Genomic DNA, 27,664 nt, shown 5'->3' with positions numbered 1-27,664 from the left:
GATGGCCGCCCCGCTCCCGGCTGCCGGGCGGCCCCGCGGGCCGGCGCCCGCCCTTCGGCGCGCCGCCGGTGGCGAAGAGGTGGCGCTCCCGGCATGCCCCACGTGGGCCGGGGCCGGGCCGGGTGGCGCGGTGGCCGCCGGGAGCTGTAGTGCGGGGCGGGCGGCGGTCACGTGCCGCGCCCGGCACTGGCCGCGCTGGGAGCGGAGGCGCCAAGATGGCGGCGCTGCGGGGCGGAGCGGCGCCCGCCGTGGCCGTGGCCGGCGGTGCCGCGGCCGGGGCGGCTCCGCGAGGGTCGGCGGGCGGCGGAGCCCCGCGCGGGCCGCCCTTCCGCGCCGGCAGCCCCCTGCAGGTAGGCGGCGGCGGGGTGCGGCGGGCCGCGCGGTGACACGTGGAGGCCGGGGCGGCTCCCGCGGCGGCGGCGGCACCACGTGTGCCGGGAGCGGGCCTGCCGCGCCGGCGGCGGGCGGGCGGGCGGGCTTCGCACGGGCAACGGGCGCCCCTTCTGTAGGCGGCGAGGGACGCCCGAGGCTCTCTTGCCGGCGCTGGGCGGCGGCGGTAGCGGCGCGGGGAGCCCCCGGGTGCGGGGGGGCCGCGGCACGGCTCCGGGGCCCGCCGGGGCGGGGGTCTCGGTACCCCTTACGGGAGGTGACACCCAGCGCCCGCGGTGTGGGTACCGGGGCGGCGCCGGCCGGGTCCCCCCCCCCCGCCGTGGTCCCTCTATCCCGGCGCCGCCCTCCCCCACCTGAGGCCGCGGCGAGGCGGGGGGGGGGCGGGGGGCGCAGCTCGGGACACTGGCACCCGCCGGTTTCGGTGGCAGGAGCTCCGGGTGAAGGACGTGGGAGCTCCGGTCCGGCCCGGGGTGGGGGGCCATCCCCGAGCTGCACCGGGGGAAGCAGGGGATTATTCTGGGGGAAGCGTCTCCCGCTGCGGGGCAGGTCTGGGGCGCGGTGCTGACGCCCGTGCGCGGCGTCCCCGCCACCGCCGGTGGGGCCCGGTGGGGTCTGCGCTACGGCGCTGCCGCCTGGACGGGGAGCGCGGGGGTGCAGCACCCCTGGATGGGACCTGGGGACACCTGCCCTGGGCATTCCTTGGGACTTCGGGGAGCCCCACGGCTGTGCCCTTTCCGTGGTGCTCCTGCCTGGCCAGGGCGCTGCGGGGGAGACACCCCGCCCCGAGCCTAGGCAGGGGGATGCCGAGCTGTCCTTGCCTCTGCCCAGCACGGGTGGGGCCGTGGGAGTTTGGGGAAGAAAGGTGTGTTCCTGCCCGATGCTTCCCGAAAGCGGTTGAGGAGTCCACGGAGCATCCTCTGCTGGTACTGCCCTGGCCGGGGGGAGCCCCCCCAACTTCCCCCGGTGGGCAGCAGCCCGGTGGCCTTGCTGACAGCTCTGCCTAGGTGAGAGCTGCCTTGGCAACCTGCCTGTGGCCATCACGGGGAGGATGGCCGCTCTCTGCTTGGGGCGTAGCCGTGGCTTGGCTGGGCACGCGTTGCATGTCACTGACGCGGTTTGGCTGGGCAGCTGCCCGCGGAGGCCTTGGTTGTGCCTCCTGGGTGCCACAGGAGCGAGCACAGCATCGCCTGCTCTTGCTGCATGCCAGAGGAGCTAGTGGCTACACTCAGGCCATCTCTGTCTCAAGCTGTTGGCCAAATCCCAGCTGCTCATGTGCCTGAAGCTCGCTCTGGGGCTGTGGGCATCCTCCCGTCTCCCCGGCGGCACCAACTGCTCGGGCATGGCATGGCCTGAGCCCAAGCCTGTCCTTGAACAATCCCTGTAAGCCACAGCCTCATCCCTGCCGCAGTCATGAGTGTAAAGCAAACACAGGGAGCTGGAAGGGCTCAGAGAGTGTACCCCCCAAATTAGGGGAGACGGGGGTCTCTGACAGGGAGGAGAGCGGGCAGGGATGTGGGAGCAGGCTGGGCTGGTTCATACCCCACCGCCCCGACTCACGAGCAGTGAGGGCTGGAGGAGGTGCCCAGCCTCAGGTGGATCAAAGGGAGTCCTGGGGGAACACAGCCTCGTTTGCTGGTGACTCATGGCTGTGGGACTCCCTGTTGCAAGGCGCTGAGTCAAGGAGGGCTTTGGAGATTGCCTGCCCTTCCTCCCTCCTGGGCTGTGGGTAGGAGCCGCGGGAAGAGGCCATTTGGGAGGATTTTACTTCCCTTCCTCCAAACATCCAGCGCCGGTCATGGCTGGAAACCTCTTATTAGATGCTGCCTTTGGGGAGAGCCGGCCCTGTGGCAAGATGGGTGGGGCAATGCAACCCTGGGGGCATCCCCCAGACCCCCTTGCTGTCATCGGGCAGGGGTGAGCCAGCCCCCCTTCCCTTGGATGTGAGATCCCTGCCGCTGGGCTTCTCCGGCAGCCAGGGGCATCTCTGCCTGCCGGTCACCAGTGACTCGGGGCTCCATGCCGGCGCTTGGCAGTGCTGGTGTATGAGCCTGGATGTGCTTCCCCGCTCCTCCCAGTATCTCCAGGAGGACTGGCCAGGAATCACAGCCAGGCTGCATCGTAGACAGCTGCCAGCAGGGCTCTGCGCCGGGCTCTGACCAGCAGCCAGCGCCGGAGAGGGAGGGGACTGGAGATGCTGAGCAGTAAAACTGCTCTGTAGTCTGATCTGCACGGCAGGGTGGAGCAGTGTCCCGGTGTCACCGGTGGGCTCTGCTTCTGGGCTGAGAGCCTGGGAGAGGGTGGCCCAGGGTGCCACCTGCTGAGCCCCACACCACTGCAGGTTCCTGCTCTTCAGGGCTGACGTGTCAGCACGCAGGAACAGGGCGGGAGGGTTGGGATGGGTGGCTGCAGGGCGTTGCCATGGGGGTCCTGGCTTTGATTCCCATCCTGGTCCTTGGTTGCCTGTGCTCTGGGGTTGCAAAAGGCTCCTGGCTGCATCGCAGCCAGAGGTGCACGCTCTGGTGGGGGCAAGTCTCTGAAGAGCCCCAGGGACCAGGGGTCTGGGCATGTGGGTTTGGTGCTGCCATATTTTTAGGAAACGCCTATTTAGTGAAAAGCTTGCTCTCGCTCCAGTGCAGCTTCCCTCTTGCTGGAAGATGACTTCAAAGTACAGGCAGGTCTCGTACGGGGGCTGGTGTTGTTTTGTCCTGCATGGGCTCAGGCTTGTGCTGTGGTACCTACGTGAAACGTGGGTGAGCTGCATCAGGTGTGCATCCCCCAAGGTTCAGCCAGATTCTCCCTATGCTGCGCCAGGGGGAGGACTGCTTGTTGCCAGCTTTGGGAAGGATGTGTGCTCCCCCAGGGCTCCGTCCTTGGTGTCCTTATCTTCCCTGCCTGGGTTATCTCAGCCTAAGCCTGTCTGCAAACAGGAGTTCTTGTCCTGTCTCGTGCCGGTGACATGCCTGTGCTGCTGCTCCGCTCCTGGCAGAGGCTGCCTGTCCAGCGGCTCTGCTCAGCCGGGGGCTGCAGCCCCTGCCCTGGCATCTCACTTTTCCTGGCCACTCTGTAGCACTGGGCTGCGTGGCACTTGTGGAGTATGGTGCAAAAACCTTTCCAAAGTTGTCTTGCATTACGTGAACATCCCTGGAGCTGGCTGGGGGGACAGGGAAGGATGTGGGTCTGGGAATTTGAAGGAAGAGCAGCAGCAAAGCCAGTTTGGTGCTGGATTGCCAGCACAGCCTTTGTCCTCTTGTAGCCTGCAGCAGAGGTGTTGGGGTAGGGCCCCAGCAGTGGCAGCCAGCTGCATCCCTGTTGCTGAGTCCTGCGCTTTTGTTAAGAATTTCGTAATGTTTTTGGGCTTATCTGAAGCGCAGAGTCAGAGGAGCGCGTGACAGTCTGTGGGGTGGGGGGAGCCTGCCTCTCCCCCTCCCTGTGCAGCACAAGCCATGCGTGGTGTTGGGCAGAGCCTGGGAATTGTTGGGCGTTTATCAATTCATCTTTCCCACTTGTGGCTGTGGAGTGAATTGGGCGGTGGTTTCCAGTGTGGATGCATCCCTGGTAATCAAAGGGTCTCAAGCTGAAAGCGGCACGGGGCTTTGTGCAGTGGGGTAGACTGGCCTGAACCTCTCCTGAAAGGCAAGGGGCAAGGTCCCCTGTGCCATCTTCTGACTTGCAGCACAGCCATGTCCTGCCTGCCTCCCCTGTGTGTTTGGGGTGCTGGGTGTGCAGCACTGACCTTGGCCACTGTTGGGGCCCACATGTGCTGTGGAGCAGATCAGCAGTAGTAGAGGTGCTTTGCAAAGTGTTTACTTGGCTCCCCATGCTCCTCAACAGTGCTTTTCACTTGAGGAAGATGACCTGAACTTAACGTCGCTGGATGCAGAAACCATCTTGGAGGCCGAAGAGATCCTGGGGACGATGCAGAACTATCTTGACTCCTCTGTGATCTCCATCATTGAGGACCTCTCTCTGAGTGAGGTGGGTGGGGGAAGTGGCGGCTGGGCTGGCTCTGGCTGTGGAATGGGTGGGGGTGGCGGCAGCGTCCCCCGTGGCCAGGTCCCGTGGCTGTGCCCCACCGCCCTCTGAGACTGCCCCTGCCCTTGCAGCAGAGCAAGGCCTGCCTGGATGCGCAGAACGAGCTGTCCCTGCTGACCGCCATCACTGAGATCCTGGACAGCACGGATGACGAGACCCTGTCTCCCTTTGACACCATCATGGATGCAGAGCTGCTGACCTCACCTCGGGAGCGGGAGAATCCTTCGGTAAGTTGTGGGGCAGAGCCAGTCCAACCCCAAAAGGGGTGGGAAGATGCTCTGCCAGGTCCTGACATGAGGGTGCCCTGAGGTGTTTAGAACCTGGTCCCCAGCACCCTCGGATGGTCTCTGACCAGCAACCTGAGAGAAGGGATGAGCCAGCCCTGGATGCTGCCGGGGCTCCGGTGTGGGCTTGGGGGGGCCATGCCTTTGCCTTGGTGCGGAGCCAGAGATGTGCCAGAGGCTCTGGGGAACAGCATGTCCCCCTCTGCTTGACCAACTTGGGGCTGCACGTGCTGTGGGTGAAACAAGGCTGAGTTTGCTCCCAGGCTCCACATGATGACATGCATGGCCACTGTGGGACCAGGGGTGGACTTGTCCCCTCCAGCAGCAGAAATGTGTCACTGCCTTGTCCTCTGTCTGTCTCCTCTCCAGTTTCAGAAGTTTCTCAGCTTATCCCGTCCATCACTGGAGTGTGAAAGCCCTGCCCTGGAGCAGCCCAAGGCTCTCAGGCCTCTCAGCAGCAGTGTCTCTGTGATCGGGAAGGTGAGCAGCTGAGCAGGGGAAGCTGAAGGAGTGATGGTGCTGGGGTAACCATAGCTGCTGCTGCCCACCAGCCCCTGCCTTCCCACCTGGCACAGGCATCCTCTCCCAGATATGATGCTTTTGCAGGGCACCGGTAGTGGTGGGAGCAGGGCCTGCCCCAGCTGGTGGGTACTGGAGGACCGGGGGTGCTGTGGATGGGATGAGGTGGTGAGCTTCCAGCTCTTTTGTGTGCCCTACTGGGAGGGTCAAATGTGTTGCAGCTTTTTGCCTGCCCAGGGGCTTTGCTGCAGAGTTGCAGCAGACCCACAGTTGGCTGTGCCCGGAGGAGCCCCGGTGGAAGCCCAGGATCTGATGCTGACTCTGATTCCCCTTCCCAGACGGACACAGACCTGGCTTGGGACCGAGCTGCTCACAGCCTCGACGATGCGGCACTGATGAAGAAGCAAGTCTGCAGCACCCCGAGGGTGGAGAGGAAGGTGGGCTGGCACCGAGCCCGAGAGCAGTCCCTGCCTCAGCGCAGTGATGGGGAGGAAGAAGAGGAGGAAGCTGCCTTGAGCCTGGAGCTAGACAGCGGCATGGAGGCTGGGGAGTTCTGTGTGAGCGGGGCTGGGGAGGTGCTGGGGGAGCGTGAAGACCCCTGCATCATCAACACAGGTGATGTGTCCTTGAGTGAGCTGGTGAAGTCCATGCACCCATACTGCCTGCCCACCTTCACTGTGTGCCTGGACCCTGAGACTGAGCCCGTGGCCAAGGAGCTCCTGAGCGGTCCTGTCCTGCTGGAAATTGTACCTGGTGAGGGGGAGAGTGTGGAGATCCCTGTAGTCCTGCAGCCCTTGGCTCCCAGCTTCCCTGACCTGGAGCCCCAGCTCCTGGGAGCAGAGGAGAGTACTGGGGAGACAGTCCCAGAGGATCAAGAGGAGCTGCTAGAAGCTCCAGCCCAGGAAAATGGGATGGAAGAAGAGAAGGAGAAACTGCCTGGGAAGGAACCCTCCTGCACTACCCCAGAGGTCACATCCCCACCGGAGGCAGCAGCACCCGGAGCCTGGAGCCCTGACAGCAGCTCCCAGCACAGCACGGAGGCCCCGGCTGGTGGCAAACACGAGGGTTCTGAGGAAGGACGTGGCCGTGAGAGAGCAAGGAAGAGTCGGAAAAAGAAAGCAGAGGAGGACCAAAGCAAGCAGGCCAGGCCAGGCAGGGACTGTGTGGCCCACCGGCTCCGCTCGGCCAGCTCCGGGCAGTCCCTGGGCCAGCCACCCACCAGCCGTCGACGGGCAGCATGTCCCTCCATCCAGGTTTCGGACTTCCTGGCGCGGCAGCTGGAGCGAGCCCAGAAGAAGGGGCAGATGGAGCTGCGTGTGGAGCAGGTGCCGCGGCCCCGGGGCAGGCCCCGGAGCACGGCGGGGGCCTCCCTGCTCAAGAAAGCACAACAGGAGCTGCAGAAGGAGCTGGTGCCAGAAGCAGTGAGTGTGGCCCCGGGGAAGGCTGAGACTGCGGTGCCTCTGGAGAAGACCGTACCAAGCGCGGAGGAGCAGCCAACACCTGCGTGTCCAGACCCGGCAAACCAGGCGGAGGGCAGCAGAGATGCACAGCCAGCTTCCAGGCAGGACGGTGGGGTCTTGGAGGCACTCTCTCCACTCCCGGAGCAAGGTGTGGGGCTGGAGCCCCCCGCGAGCCTGCCAGCATCAGAGCCGAGTGAGGGCCTGCCCAGGGAAGCCAAGCCCAAGGCCCTGAGCCTGCGGGAATACCGAATGCGCATGCTGCACCGCCAGCCCAGCCCAGGCAGCAGGAAGGACAGCAAGAAGCAAGCGGCCAGCAAGTGGCCCAGCGTCCCTGAGCCTCCGACAGAGCTGGCGGAGATCCCCTGCCTGGTGTCACCCACGTGCCCTGCCACTGAGGCAGCCAGCACTCAGAAGAGCCTGGAGAAACCCACCAGCCCTGCTGTGGTCCCTTCTCCTGCTGGCAAAGCTCCTGCTGCTCTGGCTTCAGCTCCAGCGCCTGCCGTGGCTCCACCACCCCCATCAACACCAATGCCTTTTGTTGCACCAAATGTGCCCCCAGCCACTGGGGCAGCCCCTGCCGGGATGCCGCCAGCCTCTGCCGGTGCTTATGCCCTTTACCCACCAGTGCCTTCCTGGCCCTGCTTCAGCCCGCAGCCTGTGGGCTGCCATGGTTTGCCCCCACCACCCGGTGCCGGCTCCCCCAGTACTTTTCACGTGGTGCCTGGCCTCCCGCCTCCAGCCATGGCCTGGCCCCCACCTGCTGTGCCACCCCCACCTCCTTTTGGCGCCGGTGGTCCCTATGCCCCGGTAGGGTGGGCACCATCATCCTACTGGCCAGGAATCCCCATGCCACCTCCGGTGCCTCCCCTGGCCTATGGGGACTCCGGAGCGGCACTGCAGGGTGCTGCCACCTTCACAGCTGGTGGCCACCCCAGCACGGCCCTCCTGCACGGGCAGCCTCCCGCTGCCCCCGCGCTCGGCTGCCTGGAGCCACCAGCCTTCCCCACCCAGCTGCCCACCGCCCTGGCCAGCGAGGTGGTGGCTGCAGGTGGCCCAGCCAGGCCAGTGACCAGCAGGGTGTCGGACCCCAGGAGGCAGGCACGGCTGGCGGGGGAGAGCTCTCTCCCCAAGGCCCCTCCAGCCCCACTGGCTGCCACTGCCCAGCCCAGCAGGGTCTCTCCTGCGGCACCAGCCCAGCACACGGCAGCACCCCAGGCTGCCCCCAGCCAGCCCCCCGAGGACCCCCAGGCTGAAAACCCCACCCAGCTTCAAAAGGGCCCCCCAGCTGCCATCCGTTGTGCTGCAGAGGTGTCCCCTGACGCTGGCCCTGTTGGGGAGTCCCCTGGCACCCACTCCACGGAGGAGGCCGCAGGGCCAGGCAAGGCGACAGTGGAGAAAGCCCTGCCGGAGCCCAAGGCAGCTGCCAGGCAGGAGCCACCCAGCCAACAATCCACCCTCCGGGCTGCAGCACCACCACTGAAAGCGAGCCGAGAGGGCGGCCTGCCCAGCAAGGCCCCCACTGCACGGCCATGGAGGCACCAGCTGCTCCGTAGCCCAGCACAGCCCAGTGACAACAGCAAGGACATCGTGCAAGCCTTCATCAGCGAGATCGGTGAGTGGGGGGGCTGCGGGCATTGGGCTGAGCATCGCCAGCTGGCGAGACTGTGGCGCTGCCAGCAGCCCAGGTAGCGGGACTGGTTCCTGGCACTTCGAGGGGCAAGGGTGGCAAAGCTGCACCCGCAGGTTTGCAGTCTTCCCAGTGCTCTGCTAGGATGTCGCCTGCAGCGGATGGTCTGGGCTGGCTGTGCCCAAACAGGTCCCTCCTGAGGCCGCAGAGCTGGGTGCTCCTGTTCTTGCTGCGGGAGGTGCAGAGCTGCTGCAGGCTCTGCTGCTGCTCCTCCCCAACACTTGCCTCCTCGCCTGGGAAGGCTGATGCAAGGGGAGGATGGGGCAGGGGTGCATCCCTGTGGTGCCAGGAGGATTTTTGCTGACCGTACTTGCTGTGTTCTTTCTGGCCCAGGGATCGAAGCCACCGACCTGTCAAGCCTGCTGGAGCAGTTTGAGAAGTCTGAAGGTGTGGATGTGGTGTGCTGTCCCCCACGGGGCTCCCTCTGTGCCGTGCCAGCCTCCCTGGGCTGCCTGTGCTCCCTGTGGTGGGGTGGGAGTGGGGGGCCTGGGACACTGCTGCCTGCAGGCTGGTGCTACCCTGCCTGGGTGCCTTGCCCTGGGAGTGTCTTTGCCCCTGTCTCCTTGGCCTGTGAAAGCGGCCTGGTGTCCCTCGGGCGGCTGAAGGGTTGGTGAAGAGTCTGGGAAGGAAAGGGGGTGTGCTGCTCCCCTTTCTGGAACCTGGGTTTGGGGTGCTGCCTCTCCCTGGCTGTCCCCTGGGTGCTCCCTGTGTCCCCCTCTGTGTGCAGGGTCCATCCCCTGCTCTCCGGCCCCAGCCTCTCACCACCCTCACCCACCCGCTCTCCTTTTTAGCCAAGAAGGAGGAGGCTCCTGTGCAGCCCCCTGAGGACAAGCGGCCGATGGGGAGCTCTGGGTGAGTACCGAGACCTTTGCAGCCAGTGCTCTGGTGTGGAGCCTGGGCAGAGGGCTGAGCCCTGCCTTCAGCAGGGGCATGGGGCAGCTCTCGGTCCTGGCGGGGTCTGAACTCTGCCAGGGCTGCGTCCACCAGCCCAGGAGGGGCCGAGTTCCTCGCTGGGCTGGGGGCCAGAGCTGGCACTGAGGGGGAAAAACTGGGGGAAGCAGTGATGGTCATGACAGCTATGCAAGTTCCATCCTTGCAGCTCTCTCAGATCCTCTGTCCCCTGGCCAGGCCAGTGGGGCAGCTCGCATGGGTGCCCCAGGCATGGGGACTAGGGCTGGGCTTTGGCTGCCACGTTTGACAAAGCTTCTTTCCCCTTCTCAGGCCCGAGACCCAACAGGACAGGAAGCTCCCGGATGGCCTGCAGGCCTCTGAGCTGGCCAACGTGGCAGGTAATGCCCAGGGCAAGGCAGGGGAGCCTGCTGTGTCCTGGCAGGGGCTGTCATGGGGCTGGGGGAGACCAGGGGGCTCGAGGGGAGCTGGGCTGGGAGGGCACCCTAGGCGGGTGGGTTGCAGAAGGGGCTGCTCTTGAAAGCCCACCGGTGCTCTCACAGGCCTCACCCCGCCAGCGACGCCCCCCCACCAGCTCTGGAAGCCATTGCCTGCTGTCTCGCTGCTGGCCAAGGCCAAGTCGCCTGGGTCCACGCCCCAGGAAGGGCCCCAGAAGACGACCAAGCTGATGAAAGCCAAGCCGCTGCTCCCGGGCAAGCTCCAGGGGAAGAGCCTGGCGCCAGCCCCCTCCAGCTCAGCCCCCAGCCACGTCTGCTCGGGAGACCACGACTACTGCATCCCGGGTGCAGCGCGGCCGGAGAGCAACGGCAACCCTGGCACGCAGCCTCCTGCTGAAGGCGGCTCCCGCTGGAATGTCAAACACCACCGGGACATCACTATCAAACCCATCTCCTCCTTAACCAAACGGACGCTGGACCAGCCCAAGCCCACCCCACCAGCCCCCACCGCGACCGTGGGGCCGAGCCAGGAGCCCCTGGGGATGGCCTGCCTAGCCCCCCTGGATTATCGGACTAGCGTCCCCAGCAAAGCCACCGCCAGGTGCAGCAGCCCCCCCACTTCAGTGCTCCTGTCTCCAGCTGCATCCCCCTGCCGGGACCAGGAGGTGCGGACTCCCAGTGCCCAGCCCAGCCACGCTGCTGCCAAGAGGTCCCTGCGCTGCTACCGGAGACCCCGGGACTCACCCAGCCCCTCTGCCAGCAGCTGGAGGGCTGGCCGGAGCCGTGCCAGCCGTTCTTTCAGCTCCAGTTCGGATGGAGCTAGTGAGTCATCATCTTCATCTTCATCCTCCCGATCCCGATCCCGGTCATTCTCCCCACCACCCAAGCGGTGGCGAAGGTAAGCGGTGGAACATCTGTCTGCTTGCTCTTTGGGCAATTGTCTGGTGACCAGTCTTTTGTGAGGGTGCCCAGACACCTCTTTATGGACTTACTTAATGGCTGCATTTGATCTTTTGGTCCTTGTGGTCCTTCTGAAGGGGTGCCTGGCTCACAGAGACTGGGGCAGCTGCTGCGACACCCTGCTGGTGGGTGTCTGGCTGAACCCCGTGTCTGGGCGGGTGTGCCTGTAAGGCCACTGCTGAGCCAGGCTTCCTTACTCCTGGAATACCGTAGTATGAGTCCTTGGCTACACCTTGGCTTTTGGATGCTTTTCCTGGGGTATTATTGCAGGTGTCGGTGCCTGTGTCGCGGGGCTGGTGCAGCCCTAGGTGTAGAAATGAGCCATAGAGGAACCTTCCAGGGAGGTGATGGAAGCAAGCAGAGAAAAACCCATCTGGCTTGGCTGCTTCAGGGGCTCCCTGCGCTCCTTACGGAGCTGTCAGGCTGTTAGAAACATGGGGCAGCTTGGTTCTTGTGGGGATGTTTCTTTTGGAGCCCTTGTGCATCTGAGTGATGCACAGCCTGTCCCAGCTGGAGTGGGAGATGCTGGAGCTGGCAAGGGATCCCTCATTTGCCCTTCCCTGAGTGGTCAGCCGGTTCTGGAGATGTGCCAGGTCACTGGGCATGAAGGGCTTGTCCAAACAAGACCCCTCCATTGGTGACCTGTAGATGTGGAGGCTGGAGCTGGAAGGAGCATGTATATAGTGCCATGATCCAGGGATGGGCAGCTCAGGGGCTTGCTCTGTCTGGCTTGGCTTTCCAGCAAATGCAGCTGGCCCTGTGCTGGGAGATGTCCCTGTGGAGTGGGTCATCCTGACCGGCTGTCCTCCAGGAGAATATGTGGCAACACGCCGCACTTGGGGCCTGGGTTTGGTCCCTATGGCAGGGACCACCCGTGTGCAGCATGTTCAGAGGTACCCTGCTGCTGGCTGGAGGTAGCACAGCTTGGTCCCAGCGGGAATTCAGTCCTGCTGCCCTTAAGATCTGACTGGCCTTGTCAGAGAAGCTGTTGTAGGCAGGGGGCTGTGGGCACACAAGCCCAGCCTTTTCCCGGTGCATGCCGCATCCCTCGGTGTGGTTGGAGGCACGTACAGTCTCCATTCATGTGGCAGTTGAGTGCAACACGTGTGTGAAGGCTCCGGTGTCATCCTGTGCACGGTGTGGGGCTCAGCGTAGCAGCCTTGGCCCCTCGTGGGCCCTTGCCCAGTTGCAGCCATGTGCTGCCCAGTTTCCCCGTGACTATTTCTTGCTCTTCAGGGGCTGTGCCTGTTGTGAGCCTGCTCCCTTTTCACTGCGGTTTGGAGCCAAGTGGACATCTGTGGATGCCAGCGTCCATTTGGAGCCAGCACATCTGTAGTGTCATTACTGCCCTGGCAAACTGGGGCAGAGGTTTCCATAGCCTAGCCCACCCTGGGGCTGGGTCCGGTCTGAGTGAGGTGCTGGGTACCTTGGGGAGGATGGAGGTCTTTTTCTTCTCCAGAGCCTCGTGGTGCTGAGTGCGGGGAGGGCTCGGCTCTGCACTGAGATGTGTCTCTGCTTCCCCCAGGTACCGCTCAAGATGTTCCCACAGCTCCTCCTCCCGCTCCAGCTGTGGGTCATGTGGCAGGTCCCGGGACAGGTCCTCATCCTCATCATCAACATCCTCCTACTCATCCAGATCGACATCCCGCAGCCAGTCCCACTCCCGCTCCCCCTCGCCCCGCAGGAGGAGTAACAGGCGGAGAAGGTGAGCGAGGTCACTCTGCAGAGGTGTGAGCTCCCTCCAGTCTCCTGTGTCCCAGACAAGGGTGGACCCGCTCCTTCAGTATCTCCCTTGTGTCCGGGACCACTCTCTTCTGGCACCCCCATGACTTTGTAGCTCATGTGTCCGGTTTCTGCCCTGCCAGGTACAGTTACGATGCACAGGACCACTACCAAAGGCAGAGGATTCTCCAGAAGGAACGTGCAATAGTGAGTGCTGAAGGGCTGGAAAGTTGGGGCTGGAGATTTCACAGAACGATTGGGTTTGGAAGGGACCTCTGGAGATCATCCAGTCCAACCCTCTGCTAAAGCAGGTTCTCCTAGAGCAGGTTGCACAGGATTGTGTCCAGGTGGGTTTTGAATGTCTTCAGAGGAGGAGACTGCACAGCCTCTCTGGGCAGCCAGCACCAGGGCTCTGACACCCTCCAAGTAAGGAGGTTCTTGGATTCAGTTGGAATTTCCTGTGCTGCAGTTTGTGCCTGTTGCCCTGGGCACCACTGTGTCTGGGTACCACTGAGAGGAGCTTGGCCCCATCCTCTTGACACCCATCCTTAAGATGTTTGTACGTGTTGATAAGCTCCCCTCTCAGTCTTCCCCAGGCTGCGCAGGCCCAGCTCTTTCAGCCTTCCCTCATAGGGGAAGTGCTCCAATACCCTCATCATCTTCACAGCCCTCCAATGGACCCTCTCCAGTAGTTCCTGTCTCTCTAGGACTGGGGAGCCCAGAACTGGACACAGCACGGCAGATGTGGCCTCACCAGCCTCTCCATCACTTCAGAAAGCTGTGGGGTCACAGCCTTGCAGGCAGCGTTGTGGGGAGGCTGTAGCCAGGGCATGGTGTGATGGGTGGCGATGCAGGGAGGGGTGCTCTGTGTGAGAGGCCCTGCTCACCAGGAGCGCTCGGATGCCATCTCACTGCGCTGTGCATCCCTGCCCCCAGGAGGAGCGGCGAGTTGTGTTTATTGGCAAGATCCCCAGCAGGATGACACGTTCGGAGCTGCGGCACCGCTTCTCTGTGTTTGGGGACATCGAGGAGTGCACCCTGCACTTCCGCTCTGAGGGGTAAGAGCTGTGGGACGTGGGGCAGCAGCCCCTTCCTGGGGATGGCTCCTCTTGGCCCTTTTCCCGTTCCTCAAGGGGGTGGCACTGACCAAGGCAGGGACAAACACGCTGTGTTGCTGATGATCTCCTTCCTCCTCCTTCTCTGGCTCCAGAGACAACTATGGCTTTGTCACCTACCGCTATGCCGAGGAAGCCTTTGCCGCCATTGAGAGTGGGCACAAGCTGCGGCGCCCAGACGAACAGCCCTTCGACCTGTGCTTCGGCGGCCGCCGGCAGTTCTGCAGGAGGAACTATGCTGACTTGGGTGAGTTGTACAGCCCCCAGGTTGGGGGGTGGCACCCTGGGTCCTCTCCTTCCCAGAGCTGTAGGGATCCCCTTCCATGTCCAGGGATAATCCTGCCCCGAGGGACGGTTGGACCAGGGTTCCCCGTCTCTCCAGCGCTGTGGTGGAGGCCAGGTCCCATCCTCCAGCAGCCCAGCTCTGGCTCTAGAGGTTGGCACGTGAAGTGAAATGGGAAGGAGTTGCTGTGGGGATGGCTGGAACTGTGCCAATGTCCCCATGGCTCAAGGCAGCCTCTCTCCATGTCTTCCAGACTCAAACCGGGAGGATTTCGACCCAGCCCCTGTCAAGAGCAAGTTTGACTCCCTGGACTTCGACACGCTGCTGCGGCAGGCACAGCGGAGCCTGCGGAGGTAGCGGCAGGCAAGGCGGAATGCCCGCCCCCACTTTTATACTCTAATACAAAAGACAAAAAAAGTATGGAGAGAGAGAGAGATAGAGATGGGGTTTTTAAGAAAAAGAAAAAGGAAAAAAAGAAATTTGTTTTATAACCAATATTTAAGGAGGACGGGTCATTTGCCTTTGACCGGAGGGGCCCAGGCAAGTGGCAGCCCCAGGCTTGCCCCAGCCGTGTAATAAATCTGGATGCCCAAACAGCAGCGCTGCCTCGTCTCCTCCTTCGTGTGGGCCCTTCCCAGACGTGGGCTTGGGCTCTGTCCCCTCAGGACACTGGGGTCTGGCCCCTCGAGAGGTAGCACAGATTGGGGACTGGGTGCAGGAGTGGGTGTCTGGGGAAAGTGGGGCAGTACTGTGGCTGCCCCCAGATGGCATGGCGTGGGGTGAAGGCACCTGTGAGGACAGGCAGTGTAGACTCCTGGCCATCTCTCGGCCTCTGCTGGCCCCGAGGCACGCGGCTGGGTTTTGGGGCCACCTGCACCTCCCGTGGTGGCCACGGGGGGGCAGTGCGACACCCCCCACCGCCGCTCCCCGCGGTGGGCCGGGGCACTGGGGCTCAAGCCCTTGGCCGGAGCCCAGGCAGGGTTCTGCCTGCTCGGAGGGCAGCGTGCGGGACTGCCCTTGTCTGCCTTGTCTCCTTCGAGCCTACTGGTTTGCTCCAGCTTGCCAGAGGAAGAGGGATGTCTGACACCTCATCTCTGGGTGTCCCCCGAGGGAGAGGTGTGACTGCAGAGAGCCTACAGGCATCCACGGTGGGCAGAGCGTGGTGGGATGGTGCTTGGCAGAGGAAGGATGAAGAGTGACAGGGAGGGGATGCAGGATGCCTGTCCAGGCCTTCCCAGCACGCTGCAGCTCACAGAGGAAATGCGTGACCCCAGGCAGCCCCCAAGGGGAATGTGCCTGGCCCTGCTGCGGAGCATCTTCCCTGCACCTCACCCTGAGGTAGCAGTGCTGGGGCTCTGCACCCCACTTTTGTGCTGGCAGCCAGAGAAAAGCCCTGCCTTGGGCTGCTGCTGGGCTGGGACAAGCCCAAGGATCCCTAGCACCAGCGTGGGGCTGGCTGAGCTGGCAGTGCTGGCTAGGAACCCCAAGGTGGCATGGAGCTCCCTGTTCAGGACTGGGACAGGCTTGGGCAGGGTGCAGTGGTGCCCGGTTGGGCCCCCTCTCCGGCACACACTGGTATGGGGGAGCCTGCAGCCACCCAGATGGGCTCTGCAGAGCTGGGGGAGCATGGAGGGAAGGGATGGGCAGGGGCTGAACCCCTCCAGCACTGCTTGCAGTGCCTGGAGTGGGAAGGGGCTGGTCAGAGTTCCCCCAGAACTGTTGCTTGATGGAGGCAGCGCTCGCTCCTCTAGTAGGAGAGCAGGGAGGGAAACGGCAGCAATAAACTCAGGATGGGGTGTCCAGTAGGTGTGATGCAGGGTCAGGAGGCGTCAGCGAAGCTGATTCTACCACTTGGATCGTGCTCTGGCCTCAGGCCCTTTGGGGGTGTGCCGCAGCAATCTCGCAGTCTGGCATTAAGCACGATGGCTGGAGCCCACTTGTACCCTCTCTGCTCCCCTGGATGGAGAGGAGGGATGTTCCTGCCTGCATGCTGAGTGACTTGTGCCACTCTATAGCTTGGCCCGGGGAGGCCCCCACAGTACCTCAGGTATGTGGAGTGCAGTGAGGCTGCCAGTGGGTTGAGCCCTGGGCAAGTTCCCACCTTGTCCTCTCCTGCCTGGCTCTGGACTTTGCACAAGGGAGGGTCCAAAGAGGCGGCTGCAGGCAAGGCTGTGAGCAGGATGGAGGGGGAGGTGGTCAGGGGGGCATTAACCAGTAATGTAGCTCTTCCCAGGGATGTCGATGGTGCAGGAGGGAGTGAAAGGCAGGAGCCGGCAGGGACTTGGGTGAGGATGTGCCTGTCCCTATCTGGAAGTCTGTGCAAACCCCTTCTGCTGCAGCACGCATGCAGCCCCTCTCCTGCCCAGGGCAGCTGAGCCGACTGTGGCGCTGACAAGTGTCTCCCCAGTCTCTGAGCTGCCACAGCAGTGCTGAGGGTGTGTGGATCCAAGCAAGAATGCTGCAGGGAGACCCCCTGACCAACCAGCTGTGAAAACACCCACAAGCTGTAGGCTGACTCAAGTCTGAGGAAGGGCTCATGTGCCCAAGAGCTGGGCTGGTTTCTCCAAACTGCTATAGCTGGTCTGAAAGTTTATTCACAGCCTTTCCATGAGCCTCTGCTGCAGCTGTGGAGGCAGTCAGGAGCTGGGAGTGTCACCGGGAAGCCAGAGCTGGGATGTCCCCTGGCAGAACAATCCCTGGAACTCCTGGGGATGTGCTACCCCATGGACCTGAGATGTGTACATTTGGGTAGTCCTGTGAGTATGGTGTCACCCCAAATGTGCGTGCTGCTGGCTGCAGTGTGAGTGAGGCTGTATCCTTCTGTTCCTGGGGCTGGGCTGCACATGGTCCCCTCTCCTCGCTCCTGTAGGTGGGGAAAGGCAGGGAGTGTGAAAGTATGTGTGTTGCCAAAAGAATTAACACCCTGCTGTTGTGCCCTATAAATCTTTCAAGTGTTGGAGGCTGGCTTTAACCGTGTTACAGTTTAATGGTTTCCGTTAGCAATAACCTGGCCCTGTGTTCTGGGGTTATTGATTTAAGGTCTGTTGTGGAGGGTGTGAGAGTTGCAGAAAGGTGTTTTTCCTACTACTCAACCATCGGCAAAGGCACTGTTGCACAGAGGAGGTAGGAGAGCAGGAAGCAGTTCACAGTCAGCTCTTTGGAAGTGTGGATGCTGCCAGGAGCTGTCTGGAGAGGATCAGGGGACAGTGGTGAGGAGCAGCACTTGCACTTGGAGCACATCCCTTGTTCAAGCCTGCAGCCAGCAGGTATGGCTGCAGCCACAGAGGTGACTGTAGCTGTCGTGGTAGCAGGGCAGCGTGGATGCATCCCCTGAGCTCTAACGCAAGTGGGACGTGCCTGCCTTTGGCTCTTGCTGGAGTTGTTGCACATGTGGACGGCCCCTGGCTCCATGCCAGCCAGACCACAGTGCTGTGCCGCAGACAGCCCAGTTTGGGAGTTTGGACCTGGACCTCCCAAGGCAGAGCCATGCTTTGGCTCTCCTCTTTGCATACGAATAGGTAAGTCCTGCGGGTGGCCTCATCACTGGCCCAGAACAGTCTTTGCCTTGCAGATGACCTTGAGAAGAGACGGGTGCAGCTTGTGCACAGCCTTTGCACCACTGGCATCAGTGGTACCTGCAGGGATTTCTCCCGCTAGAGGCATGCCAGAGGGGAGGGGCAGAGCTGGGGCTTTGTAGGGACTCCAGCTCCTGGGGGGAGTCTCTTGGAAGCAAATCTTCCTCCAACAAGTTGCAGCATCTTTTGGCATCCTTCATTGGCTGTGTGAGTGGCTCTGCGCTGAGTTGCAGCAGCACATGGCTGGGGACTACACAGGGACATTTTCTGAGAGGTCACTAAGCATAGCTGGGGTTTTCACTCTCTCTTTTCAAGGCACTCTCAACCTTTCCCCTTCTGTTCCTGCTGCAGGCTCCCCTTTCTTGTGGCTGTCCTAAGCCCTCCCTGTGCTCAGGCCCTGCCATCTGTGTCCTTCCACTGGAACAAATTTCCAAGGGACTGATGCTGATTTCACACCTTCCTACTCTCTCCTTTCTCATTCCCTCTTGCATTAGTGTGTCCTGAATGTGATCTCCAGGCTAGAAAACGGCTAGGTCATCCAAAGTGGTCTTTCATCATGAGTAAAACCTGGAAGATGAGGGGCCTGTGCTCTGCACATAAGCTGGTTTGGACCCCACGTGCAAAAGGCAGTGGGGCAGCAGAAGAGTGACAGCAGCAGTCTTTGCACACCTCTGCCTCGGGCTAGAGGCTGCACAGCCTTTATCCTCATCACTTTGCAGAGCTCAACATTTTCTCAGCAGCAGGAGAGCCCCTTATCCTTGGAGAAGGCTGTTCTGGGACCTTGGGGTTGGATGCTGCCAGGTGCTGAGCACCTGCATTGCCTTGAGGTGGGTGTGCTTTTCAATGCTTAGTATTTCACACTTAAGATCCAATGTAAGATACTCTGTGCTCATGGTGAAAGCTGACAGGGACCCTTATGGGGAGAGGTGCAGTGCTCCTTGCTGTTTGCACCCATTCTCTTCTTTGGGACCCTCAGTCCACGAGATTCAGACTGACTCCGCACATCCGAGGGCTCAGAGGTCCTGACCCAAAGCAGAGGCTGCTGCTGTGCTGTGTCTGTGCCTCCCCACTGGGAGCCTCCCTGTGCACTAGGAGCCTCACAGGGGTACCCGGCTTCAGGGTATCTGCAGAGAAGGGGCTATGGGACTTTGGTGCTGCAATCACTGGAAACATGTGCTCAAAGGAGCCTCTGAGAGCTGGAAGAGACACTCATCATCCCCCTATGGCATGCAGAACAGGTTTGGGGCTCTCTCTCTCACACCTTTTCTGCACTCTCACATGTTCCTTGTCCCAAATCCTCTCCTGCCTGCGAGCAAGCCCTGGAGGCCAGCCAGTGTCTGTGAATGCTTTAAATCTGTGCTTGTACAGCTGAGAGCTTGGGTTAATTCCCATGTTCCCTTTTACAGCTGCTTTCGCAGTTATCATGTGTGCTTGTGTTCACACTGGGGCAGTCCTCCAGGGTCACCCTATAGTCAAGTGCACTGCAGTTGTGAGTAAAGGTGCAATGAATGTTCTGCTGGTGCCTCTACACTGGACATCTGCTCTGCCCACCCCACAAACCAGGCGCTGCAAGTGCTTCCTGACTCCCCTCAGCAAAAAAGCTGCAGCTGTAACATGTCACAGGAAGCCAGCAGGGAGATTAAGGGACCGTCAGGTCTGGAAGTCTGGTGATGGCAAAGAATTTGTGAAAAAAAATTACATAGGATGCCAAAAAATAGATGTGAACTTGTAGAAGTGAAACAAACAAACAAACAAAAAACCCTAAACAAAAAAATCCAACCCCAAAGCAAAAAAACCCCAAACCATTCCCAAAACCACACAAAAAATGCAACCACAATTTTTCTGTCAATCCAGGAAAATTCCCTCCTGACCCTAATCTGGCAATAGCGTTAAGCCTAATGTGTGAGCAGACCTCCAGGGACTGTAATGCTGGGAGCACCAAGGCGTGAGGCCCAGAGCTTGTCTTTAATGCTCCTGAAGAAAGAAAACCTCAGTACCTTTAGAAGCAAATTGAGGGGGGAATTGTTTATTCTTCATCTTCACAGCGACCATCAGGAACCTGGAAGTCTAGAGTTGAAGCAGCCTCTTCCAAACAACCTTAGCGCTGCTGACTCCTTAGCCAGCCAGGAGCTGTGTCTCGGGCTGAACTGCCGGCCTCCAGCGCTCCACTTTGAAGGTTGTGGAGGGAGTTCTATCAAAGTGTCCGTTACATTGATCTGGGTTTCTCTGCCTCATTACCCTTCTTCAAAGGCTGGTCCAGAACTTCACTCCTGGCAGGGCTAGACGCTTTCCAATTCACCACCTAAACTTATTATTTTGTGTCATTATTTTATGTCTGTAAGATTTTATTAACATTTACTTATTTACAATTTTTTTCAATGCTTCTTCAAAAATATATCTGTCCCCCCTTGTCTGACCTGAACAAGCCAAACTCTTCCAGTAGATCTTCATCAGCTGGTGCTTGTTTGTTTTGGTATCCAAATAGGGGTAGTTTTTTGTGCCTGGAAATGTATCCTTCCTGGCTACAGAGCTATAAGGATATTCTGGAAGAAGTCTCATAATGCCTTGCGCAATGGCAATAATGTTTCTGTCTCTGCTAAAAATAACTTGTCTAATGCATCCTAGTATCATGCCATTAGTTTTTCACAGAAGCATCACGTTGCTGCTTCACATTCATCTTTCAGTGCAGTAAGGTCTTTTTATTCCTTTGGTGCCTCCATTTCATCAGTTTATAGCAAATGTCCTTCCTGCTCTTTCCCAAGTGTTTAAGTTTGCCCTTTTTGCAGTTATATTTCACCCTACTTCCCCCATCCCTTGACAAGGTCAAGGTTCCTTACTTCTCTCAGCACTCGCAACCCCTCCCAGCCCTGTGCTGCCTCCACATTTTGTGAGCTCGCACTTGGCTCTTCTGAAATTACCAATGGATTTACTAACCTGAATTTATTCCTAAGATACACAGTTAATATCCTCCCTGCAGCCTGCTCGTGCTTGTTTTTGATGCAGATTGGGCAGTCTTTCCTGTATGTCCTTACCAGCCTTGGGACTCACTTTCACCTTTAGCAGCAGTTTCTCCTGGTTCATTGCGCATCATCCTTAACTCTGAATTGAGAGCCTTAGACTAAGAAACTCATCTGAGTATAACTTCTTTTGCCCCCTTCCTGTTCCATTAGGTATCTCTTCAGTCCCTGGGTTCCTCTAATCACCCTTACTGAAAGAGTAAAACTCACTTTTGGGTTTTGACCACAGCTGGCTTGTGCCTCCTCTTCCCCCACCCCTCTCCTTGCAGGTTCTGCCTGTGTTGGGTGTCTGCTCCTCCCTACCAGTCTGTTGCCTCACTGATACAGCAATCTCACCACGCATTAAAACCATGCCTGAAATAATGTTATGTTTTATGTTACAGTGAATCGATAAGGAAATTTGCTTTCTGTCTTGTCAGAGGATACCTGAGCCCTGCTATTCTGCCGCTGTTTGTTGCCTGGCATTCACTGGGAAACTAAAGGCTCCTAGAATTGCATAATTTCTACTCTTTATTCTTCATATAGCCACAGAGACAGCACAATTTATACTTGAGGCTGCATCTGGTCCATCTGTAGCCAGCCCCTGAGAATACCTGTGCAAAGCCCTTTTTACCACCCCTTCTCACACCTCCTCAGGACATATCCATATCATCTCCTCTTACATCCTTACAGCGACCTGTTTTACTAGCGTCACAACTGCTCTCCTCCTACTGGCCAGATGCTCCCAGCCCGCTTCCATGCATAGTTCTCTCTGTGGCTTTGTTCCAGGCAGTGTGTTCTGCCTCCACCAAGCATCCCAAGATGCATCGTGGTGCACCATCCTCTGGCTCATCACATTGCCAGTACGCCAAGATTCTGGCTTGCCTGATGTGACCACAGCAAATAGCAGAACTTGGGAAGAAGCCTACAGAATCAGTGGCCACAGGCTGTCACAAAATTTTAAGAAGAAGAACTTGTCCTGAGAATGGATGAGGGAGTTAAATGACATGGTGTTTCTGGTTTGACCTCAGAAAATTCTGTTTAGGTGACGACTGAGCCTTAGGAGATAGCATTGCTTGAGCAAATGAGTTTAACACCTCCTGGCTTAATTCAAGGGAGACCCACAAGTCCATGTGGAAACACTAAGCAAGGTAAATTGAGTGTAGCTAGAAGGCTTACTCAATGGGTGAGTTGCAAGGTTGTGAAATTGTGTACGGTAACAATATTGCGTACAAGCTCTGTTCCCAGGTGAACCAGTGAGTATTGGAAACTGCATCTTTAAATAGCTTATTTTTAGAGGCAGGAAGTATGTAGAGAAGCAGCAGAAAATACACTTTCTCTGTTACCTAGAGACAGTTGGAACTTGTCCCTAAATAAAGAAGCTCTCCTGCAAGTACCTGGGGGCAAAGGCATTCCCGAATACCACTTGTTCGCTACAGCAATGCTGCACAGGCTTAGAAAATGAAAGGTTGACAGCTCTAGCCATGCAACCCAAGAATGGACATGCTGGACAGCATTATTCAGATGGCCTGATGAGGCTAACAGGTAAGATGTCTATAGTCCATCAAAGGTCTCACGAAGCGCACGTGGGACATTTACGGTGTTGGGCAATCAAGATGTACAGACTGGGCAGTGTCTGTGTACCAGAACTTCCAAGATCTGTGGTTGCACTCAGCATGTAGGCAAAGTACTCAACTGGTTAAAAAAAAGAAAGTACATTAAGTGTATAACAGAAGATCATAACCTTTGGGGAAACACATAGTACGATGCATGAGGAACTGGTTCAGACTATGCTTGGGCTTTTGTGATGGCTAATGGACAGTTAGACCACACTCTGGTCCATTTTCACCAGTGGACGAGAGTGACTGCTACCTACAACCTTGCAAGAGTGAAGAGACCTGCAGGATGTATCTGCTCATGAATTGTAGTTGCCACCGGAGGAAAATGAATAAATCAGAGTTCTCCAGATGCTGTTGGAGGCAGACTCCAGAGAAGGCAATGCTATTAATGGCCTGGATAAAAGAATGGGTCAGAGCAGGACAAGATCTCTGGAGTGCCAATAGCAATCAGGGAAAGAGGTGACAGCAGCCAACACCACTTAGTGCTATGGACAGCTGTTTCCTAATCCCCATCTCTCTCAACATCTCTAAACATCTCCATGTGAGAGCAAGGTTGGTGAACCAGTAACCCCTCATAGAACCACAAGCTGGGCTCAGTTTTGTCTTTGTTGCCTCTCTCTCGTGGTGCTTTGACTAGTGGTTAATTCCTCAGACCTTGGTGCTTCCCATTTGACTATTCACTTCAGTCATCTATTAACGAAATGTCTGTAAGTTAACGGGGACTGAAATCCAGTCTGAAATGATCAGTCACCACCTTATTATTTCAGCAGTATTTTCTTCAGCCTGCTGGAAAGCACATTAATGGAGTGAGGCAATTACAAGCTGGACCCGAGCTTCAGTAGAAATTATACATATACCCATTTCTGTTAAACTACAGCTACCTGGGAGGCATGCAGGATACTCAATGCCTTGCAAAAAAAATGTTTGGATGTGCACAGCTATGTTTGGTGACAGTAGCCCCTAGTCAAGGTCATTTTTCTTGACTATTCTTCCCTTAAAGCTTGCTGTTGGGCCCCTGAGTTCCTGTAGGCTTCCTCCTGCTGTGTAGAACATGTTTTTATTAGTGATCTTCATGTTTTCAGCAAGCTGCTGTTCAAAAATATTTTGGCTGGCCTAAATGTGTTGGGTTGGTTTTTTTTGATGGTTTCCTTTTGTTTGTTTGTTTAACTTGGCAGAATTTGGGATTTTCTATATTTCTTCTTTGGCCATAACTTACACTTTTTGAAGGACATCTTTTTACTTCTAAAAGTCTTCTTTGTTCAGTGGTTTAAATACGTCAGACTTGGAGATTATTTTTGTTGGTTTTATTGTTAGTATATTTTACTTGATGGCATATTTAAAGCTTTAAATACAGGGTCTCAGTGTCATTGCAAGCATTTTGTCCTTTCACCGGCTACTTTAAAATTCTTCTTAATTACTCTCCTGACTTTTATACTTATTCCCTTTTGAAGGAGACTATACTCATCTCCCTTTTAAGTTACACTGCAGTGTACTTTTTTCTTGCTTTTTCCTCTCCTGCAGTAATACTGGATTTGAGCACATTGTGTTTATGACAAAGCGACTGTTCACTATTACATTTCAAACTCCCTCCTATGTACTACTTGTGACTAAATCAAGAATTCATCCTCCACTTGGCTTCCCTAAGTGGTCATTCTAAGAACTATTAATTCATTAGGGATAAAAATACAGTCTTTGCATCATTCTTTGATATAGTATCTACCTGGTCTACATGGGGGTAATTAATATCTCCCATTATCATTATGTTTCCTCCCCTGACAACCTCTTAAAGTCTTCCAGCTGTTTTTCATTCCACTATCCTAATCAGGTGGTCAATAGTATAAGCTCAGCATTACTTAGACCCATGTCAATACATAATGGTTCTCTGCTATTTTAAACAGCATCCCAGGCTTCTTTTTTCTTTTCCCCCTGCCTTCCCCCCCCACCTTCCCCCCCTGCCCCTCCCTTCCCCCCCTTTCACCCCTCTTTTTCCCTTCTTTTCCTTATTTTTTTTTCTTTTTTTTTTTCTTTCTGGAACCTGGACAAATACTGTGCTAGTAGCCTGAATAATTTTCTGTGGCTTCACATCTTGAGCTGCTGCTCTGACAATCATCTTCCTACTGAAATGAGACAAGATCTTACATTGGCTTGGGTGTTTTGGTTTTTTTGTTGTTGTTGTTGCTTTTTTAAAATAAAATTCACATGTTCAATATCTAGCTCTGGGCTTTGCTCCATGGAAATGTCTTCCTTCACCAGCTCCTTTTTCAGTTTGCTGAAAGTATATTTATTACTGAAAAGAAAACTTGTGTCAGCTTGGAGAAGGGCAGAGATACTTTCTAGCTGCATGTGCTCCCCCCCCATATTCTGTAATGGCAGAAAACATTTTATGGGTGTTGCTGGTTAGGGTTGGTTTACCATGTATAAAGACATTCAGCTTTTTATACCCATACTGGAGTTCTTACCAGGGTGATGGCTACAGTAATAATTCCCTAATTTCTTCAGCCTCTAGTCAGAAGCTGGCACAACATTTGCCACTTTTCACTTCTTCATTACAAAGGCCAGCTTAAGCAGAAGGTGGTACACTGCATCAAATAATTTCAGTGGTTTCATATCTGAAATGCTTTCAAATTCTCAGGCAAGTGCTATCAGAATTAGGCATTTGGGACCGTGCCTCCAGCACCTCCTTCACGCCTTCGCAGTGACCACAAATACATTTAATGTTGAGCGTAGTTTTGAATGTGGCTGAGTGCAGGACACTGACGCCTGAAGCCATAATTAAGCACTGACTTTATTTTGTAGTATATCAGGTTTGGGGCTCTGTCATAAGCAACTTCAAGTTCTCAAACTCTTTGCAATCTTCATTTTGGAGACACTCTACCTGTCAGGTTGCTGGTGTGGAAAGTTTGTAAGCTGCAAGTGTCTGCTCCCCTTGCTTCTCTCATAGGATGCACCAAGCCTTCCTCTGAGCTACCTGCATGCTTGGTTGAGTTAATGTTTTGTTGTTTCCTGTTTCTGTAGCATTTCTGAATGAGCTGACACCCACAAGGCTGTGCAGTCTGCTAATCACCCTGCTAAGAGCTTTGGAACTATACTGTGGTTGCCACCATTCTTGCAAATTTGACTGAATTGGACCAAAGTTGATTAAGTTCCTCCAAATTTCCTGACAGTCAGCAGTGGCACAGACAAAAAGATAGCTGACCCTCTTCCCTCCAGTGGGGAAAAAGCAGAACCCAGCAGTTAACTGCTCCTTTAGCAGCAAAATGGCTCATCCATCACACACATAACCAAGTGTGCTGCCTTGTGTGAATGTAAGTGTCATGCAGAGGAGAGATGCCTAGTATGTGTAAGGGACAGTGGCACTGGAGCAAAGCATGCAGGACTGAACTGAGTCTGCTTTTCCCTGGATCATGGTGGGTGCCAGACACAGCCCCAGCAACAGCCGAAGTAAAAGATGCCTTGCAGTCTCATGCTTTCCTTTGCTTTGCTAAGGGCTGTTGCAGAACCCTGTGGGCGCATCCAGGGTGGAAAGCTATTCAGTGTTGTATTCATCAGCAACTCTCATCTTGAGGGTTTCGTATGTATTTATTTGGATTTGGAGGGCTTCTGTGTGTACATGAAGGACTTTGTCTGTTATCTTCCTACAAAATCCCCATTCTGGATTTTTTTTGTTGTTTTTAAACCCATTCCGAGACTTTTGGAGGTATAGCATTATATGCATTTAGCCTCTGATAAAGACAAAAGAACTATCTCAAGCTGTATTTGCTGCAGACAGCTCAGCTGTTCCAGCTCTGTCCTAGTTTCAGGTGAATGTTCCCTCATCCCCTCGAAACAGTTACAAGTTGACCTAGTGTTCACCTTGCTGCATGCACCCTTCCTTTTATTACAAAGGTGATCTTTTCTAGTCCATTTATTCAACGCTCAAGCTTTCCTGTTCCTTTAATGGGGATAAACTCTGTGCTGTAAACCCCAGATTATTCCTGTCCACCTTCCAAATCTATTGCTTTCTATTTACATTAATATTGCAATTACTGACAACACAACGTCTTGTGTACTGAAATCCATCCTAAACTTAATGAATATCTTGCTTTCAGACTGATACATCTGTCCATCTCTAGTGAAGCTGCTATTGCATGGGACAGTAAAACCCTCTAAAAAAGGGATCTTATTGCTGCCCTCTTCATCCATCCTGTGTGCACTCCGTGGCGGATTGCAGACTACTGCCCAGCAGCATAAATCACAACGTTTCCCTTCCCACTCTTTGTGGATGGTGGCGTGCATCGCTCTGTGCTGTCGTCAGCTTGCCTGTCTCTGCCAGTATCATCTCTTGCAGGGTGCTGGCTGTGCAGTTGTATCCGTAGTGTCAAAACACATCCCACAAGCTTTGCTTGAATGGAGTGACTTTTGGGAGTGATTTTTGCTGCACAGCAAATGCTGAATGCCTTGTCAAAGGTTAATTTCATCTCTCTTCCCATTGACTTGAGTAGGCTTTCCAAACTGCAGCATTGCCTCCTTGGCCTGTGATCAGTCATGGGCTCCTCTATGATGTCACTTTCTTTTTCTTAACTACAGGGAAAAAAAAAATACCTACCTCGTTAGGTTTTATTTCAGTGTAGGATGGAGTACACGCATTTGTGTGAGCTCCTCCCTGCAATGGGCCTGGGACAAGCATTCTGTCTTGGCTTTCATTATTTTATGTTTGTATCCAAAGTTTGCTGCAGGGAACAATCCTGTAATGGAGAGAAAACTGAGAAGATAATATCTCTCTCTTGTTATATATGTCATTTAACAGATGCAATATATTGGAATTAAGCCACATTCCACAGAAGAAGGCATGTTTCTCCTTAACCTTCAGTGAGGTCTCATTTGTTGTTCCACTTGATGGAACATAGTCTGCGTTTGATTCTGCTTGGCTGGGGGCTCCCCAGAGGACTGCATTGCTTGCTTCTTCATTCAAAAGCTCATAGTGTGTGGAAAGAAGCAGAGTTTGTGTGATATGGTAAATATACTTTGCTGATGACTGGTAGAGGTCACAAAATTGAATTTGTGCCTTTTTTCTCACTTGTCTTTGTTTGGACTTGTGATTCCATGCTGCCTTGCTCAGACTGTGGTACCTCACACTTCCACTGGGCATATCTCTCTCTCACCTTTCCCTGCTTCCCACCCCATCTCTCCACAGCAGGAACCTCTGCCTAACCTGGGCTTTTCCTCAAGCTCGTGAGGTGCTGCCCTTGGGAGAAGTCCCAACCCCCTTGTCTGGGGCCCATGACAAAGGCTGACTGAACCCAGGGAAGCTGCAACACATTCATGTGCTCTTTTGTACCCTGTCTCTGAGGGGACCCATCGCTGTAGGTTTGTATGCACTCGGCAGTGTGCTGCTGCCTGTAGCAGATCTACAGAAAAGTGTTTTCCTAGTTTATCCACTTAGGAAAGGGGATAGTCCAAGGCTGCCTGTGCAAGTCTCACTTTGCTGCAGCTGGCCCGTTTCGTTCAGACATCTGTGCTGATGGAGAAGGTGCCACACACAGAATGGGGTTACCTCGAGCACCAGCCAGATGGGAACCAGTCTCCTGCAAATGAGTTTACAGCCCATCCTCATCTCCCATTTCTGTGCATTCGCAGGACCAGAGAGGCAGGCAGTTTATGGGGCGAGGGGGTAAATCATGCTTCCACTGGATCCCT

The 27,664-nt window shown here is 56.4% G+C and overlaps 1 protein-coding gene across 1 annotated transcript; it reads left to right on the top strand.

Moving 5' to 3' along the window:
• Positions 1–129: 129 nt before the first annotated feature.
• On the top strand, positions 130–14,397 carry PPRC1 (PPARG related coactivator 1). The gene is made up of 14 exons (XM_080402373.1): positions 130–350; positions 4,222–4,365; positions 4,494–4,649; positions 5,076–5,186; positions 5,564–8,297; positions 8,706–8,759; positions 9,164–9,224; positions 9,594–9,661; positions 9,824–10,616; positions 12,204–12,383; positions 12,544–12,607; positions 13,337–13,458; positions 13,611–13,762; positions 14,052–14,397. The coding sequence occupies exons 1-14, from the start codon at positions 216–218 to the stop codon at positions 14,153–14,155; spliced, it is 4,878 nt and encodes a 1,625-aa protein (XP_080258499.1). The 5' UTR covers positions 130–215; the 3' UTR covers positions 14,156–14,397.
• The last annotated feature ends 13,267 nt before the right edge of the window (positions 14,398–27,664 follow it).

Source organism: Falco punctatus (genome assembly GCF_963210335.1).
Source record: "Falco punctatus genome assembly, chromosome: 9".
NCBI lineage: Eukaryota > Metazoa > Chordata > Aves > Falconiformes > Falconidae > Falco > Falco punctatus.
Note: the sequence above shows the minus strand (reverse complement) of the source record. Positions and strands in the feature narration are given on the sequence as shown.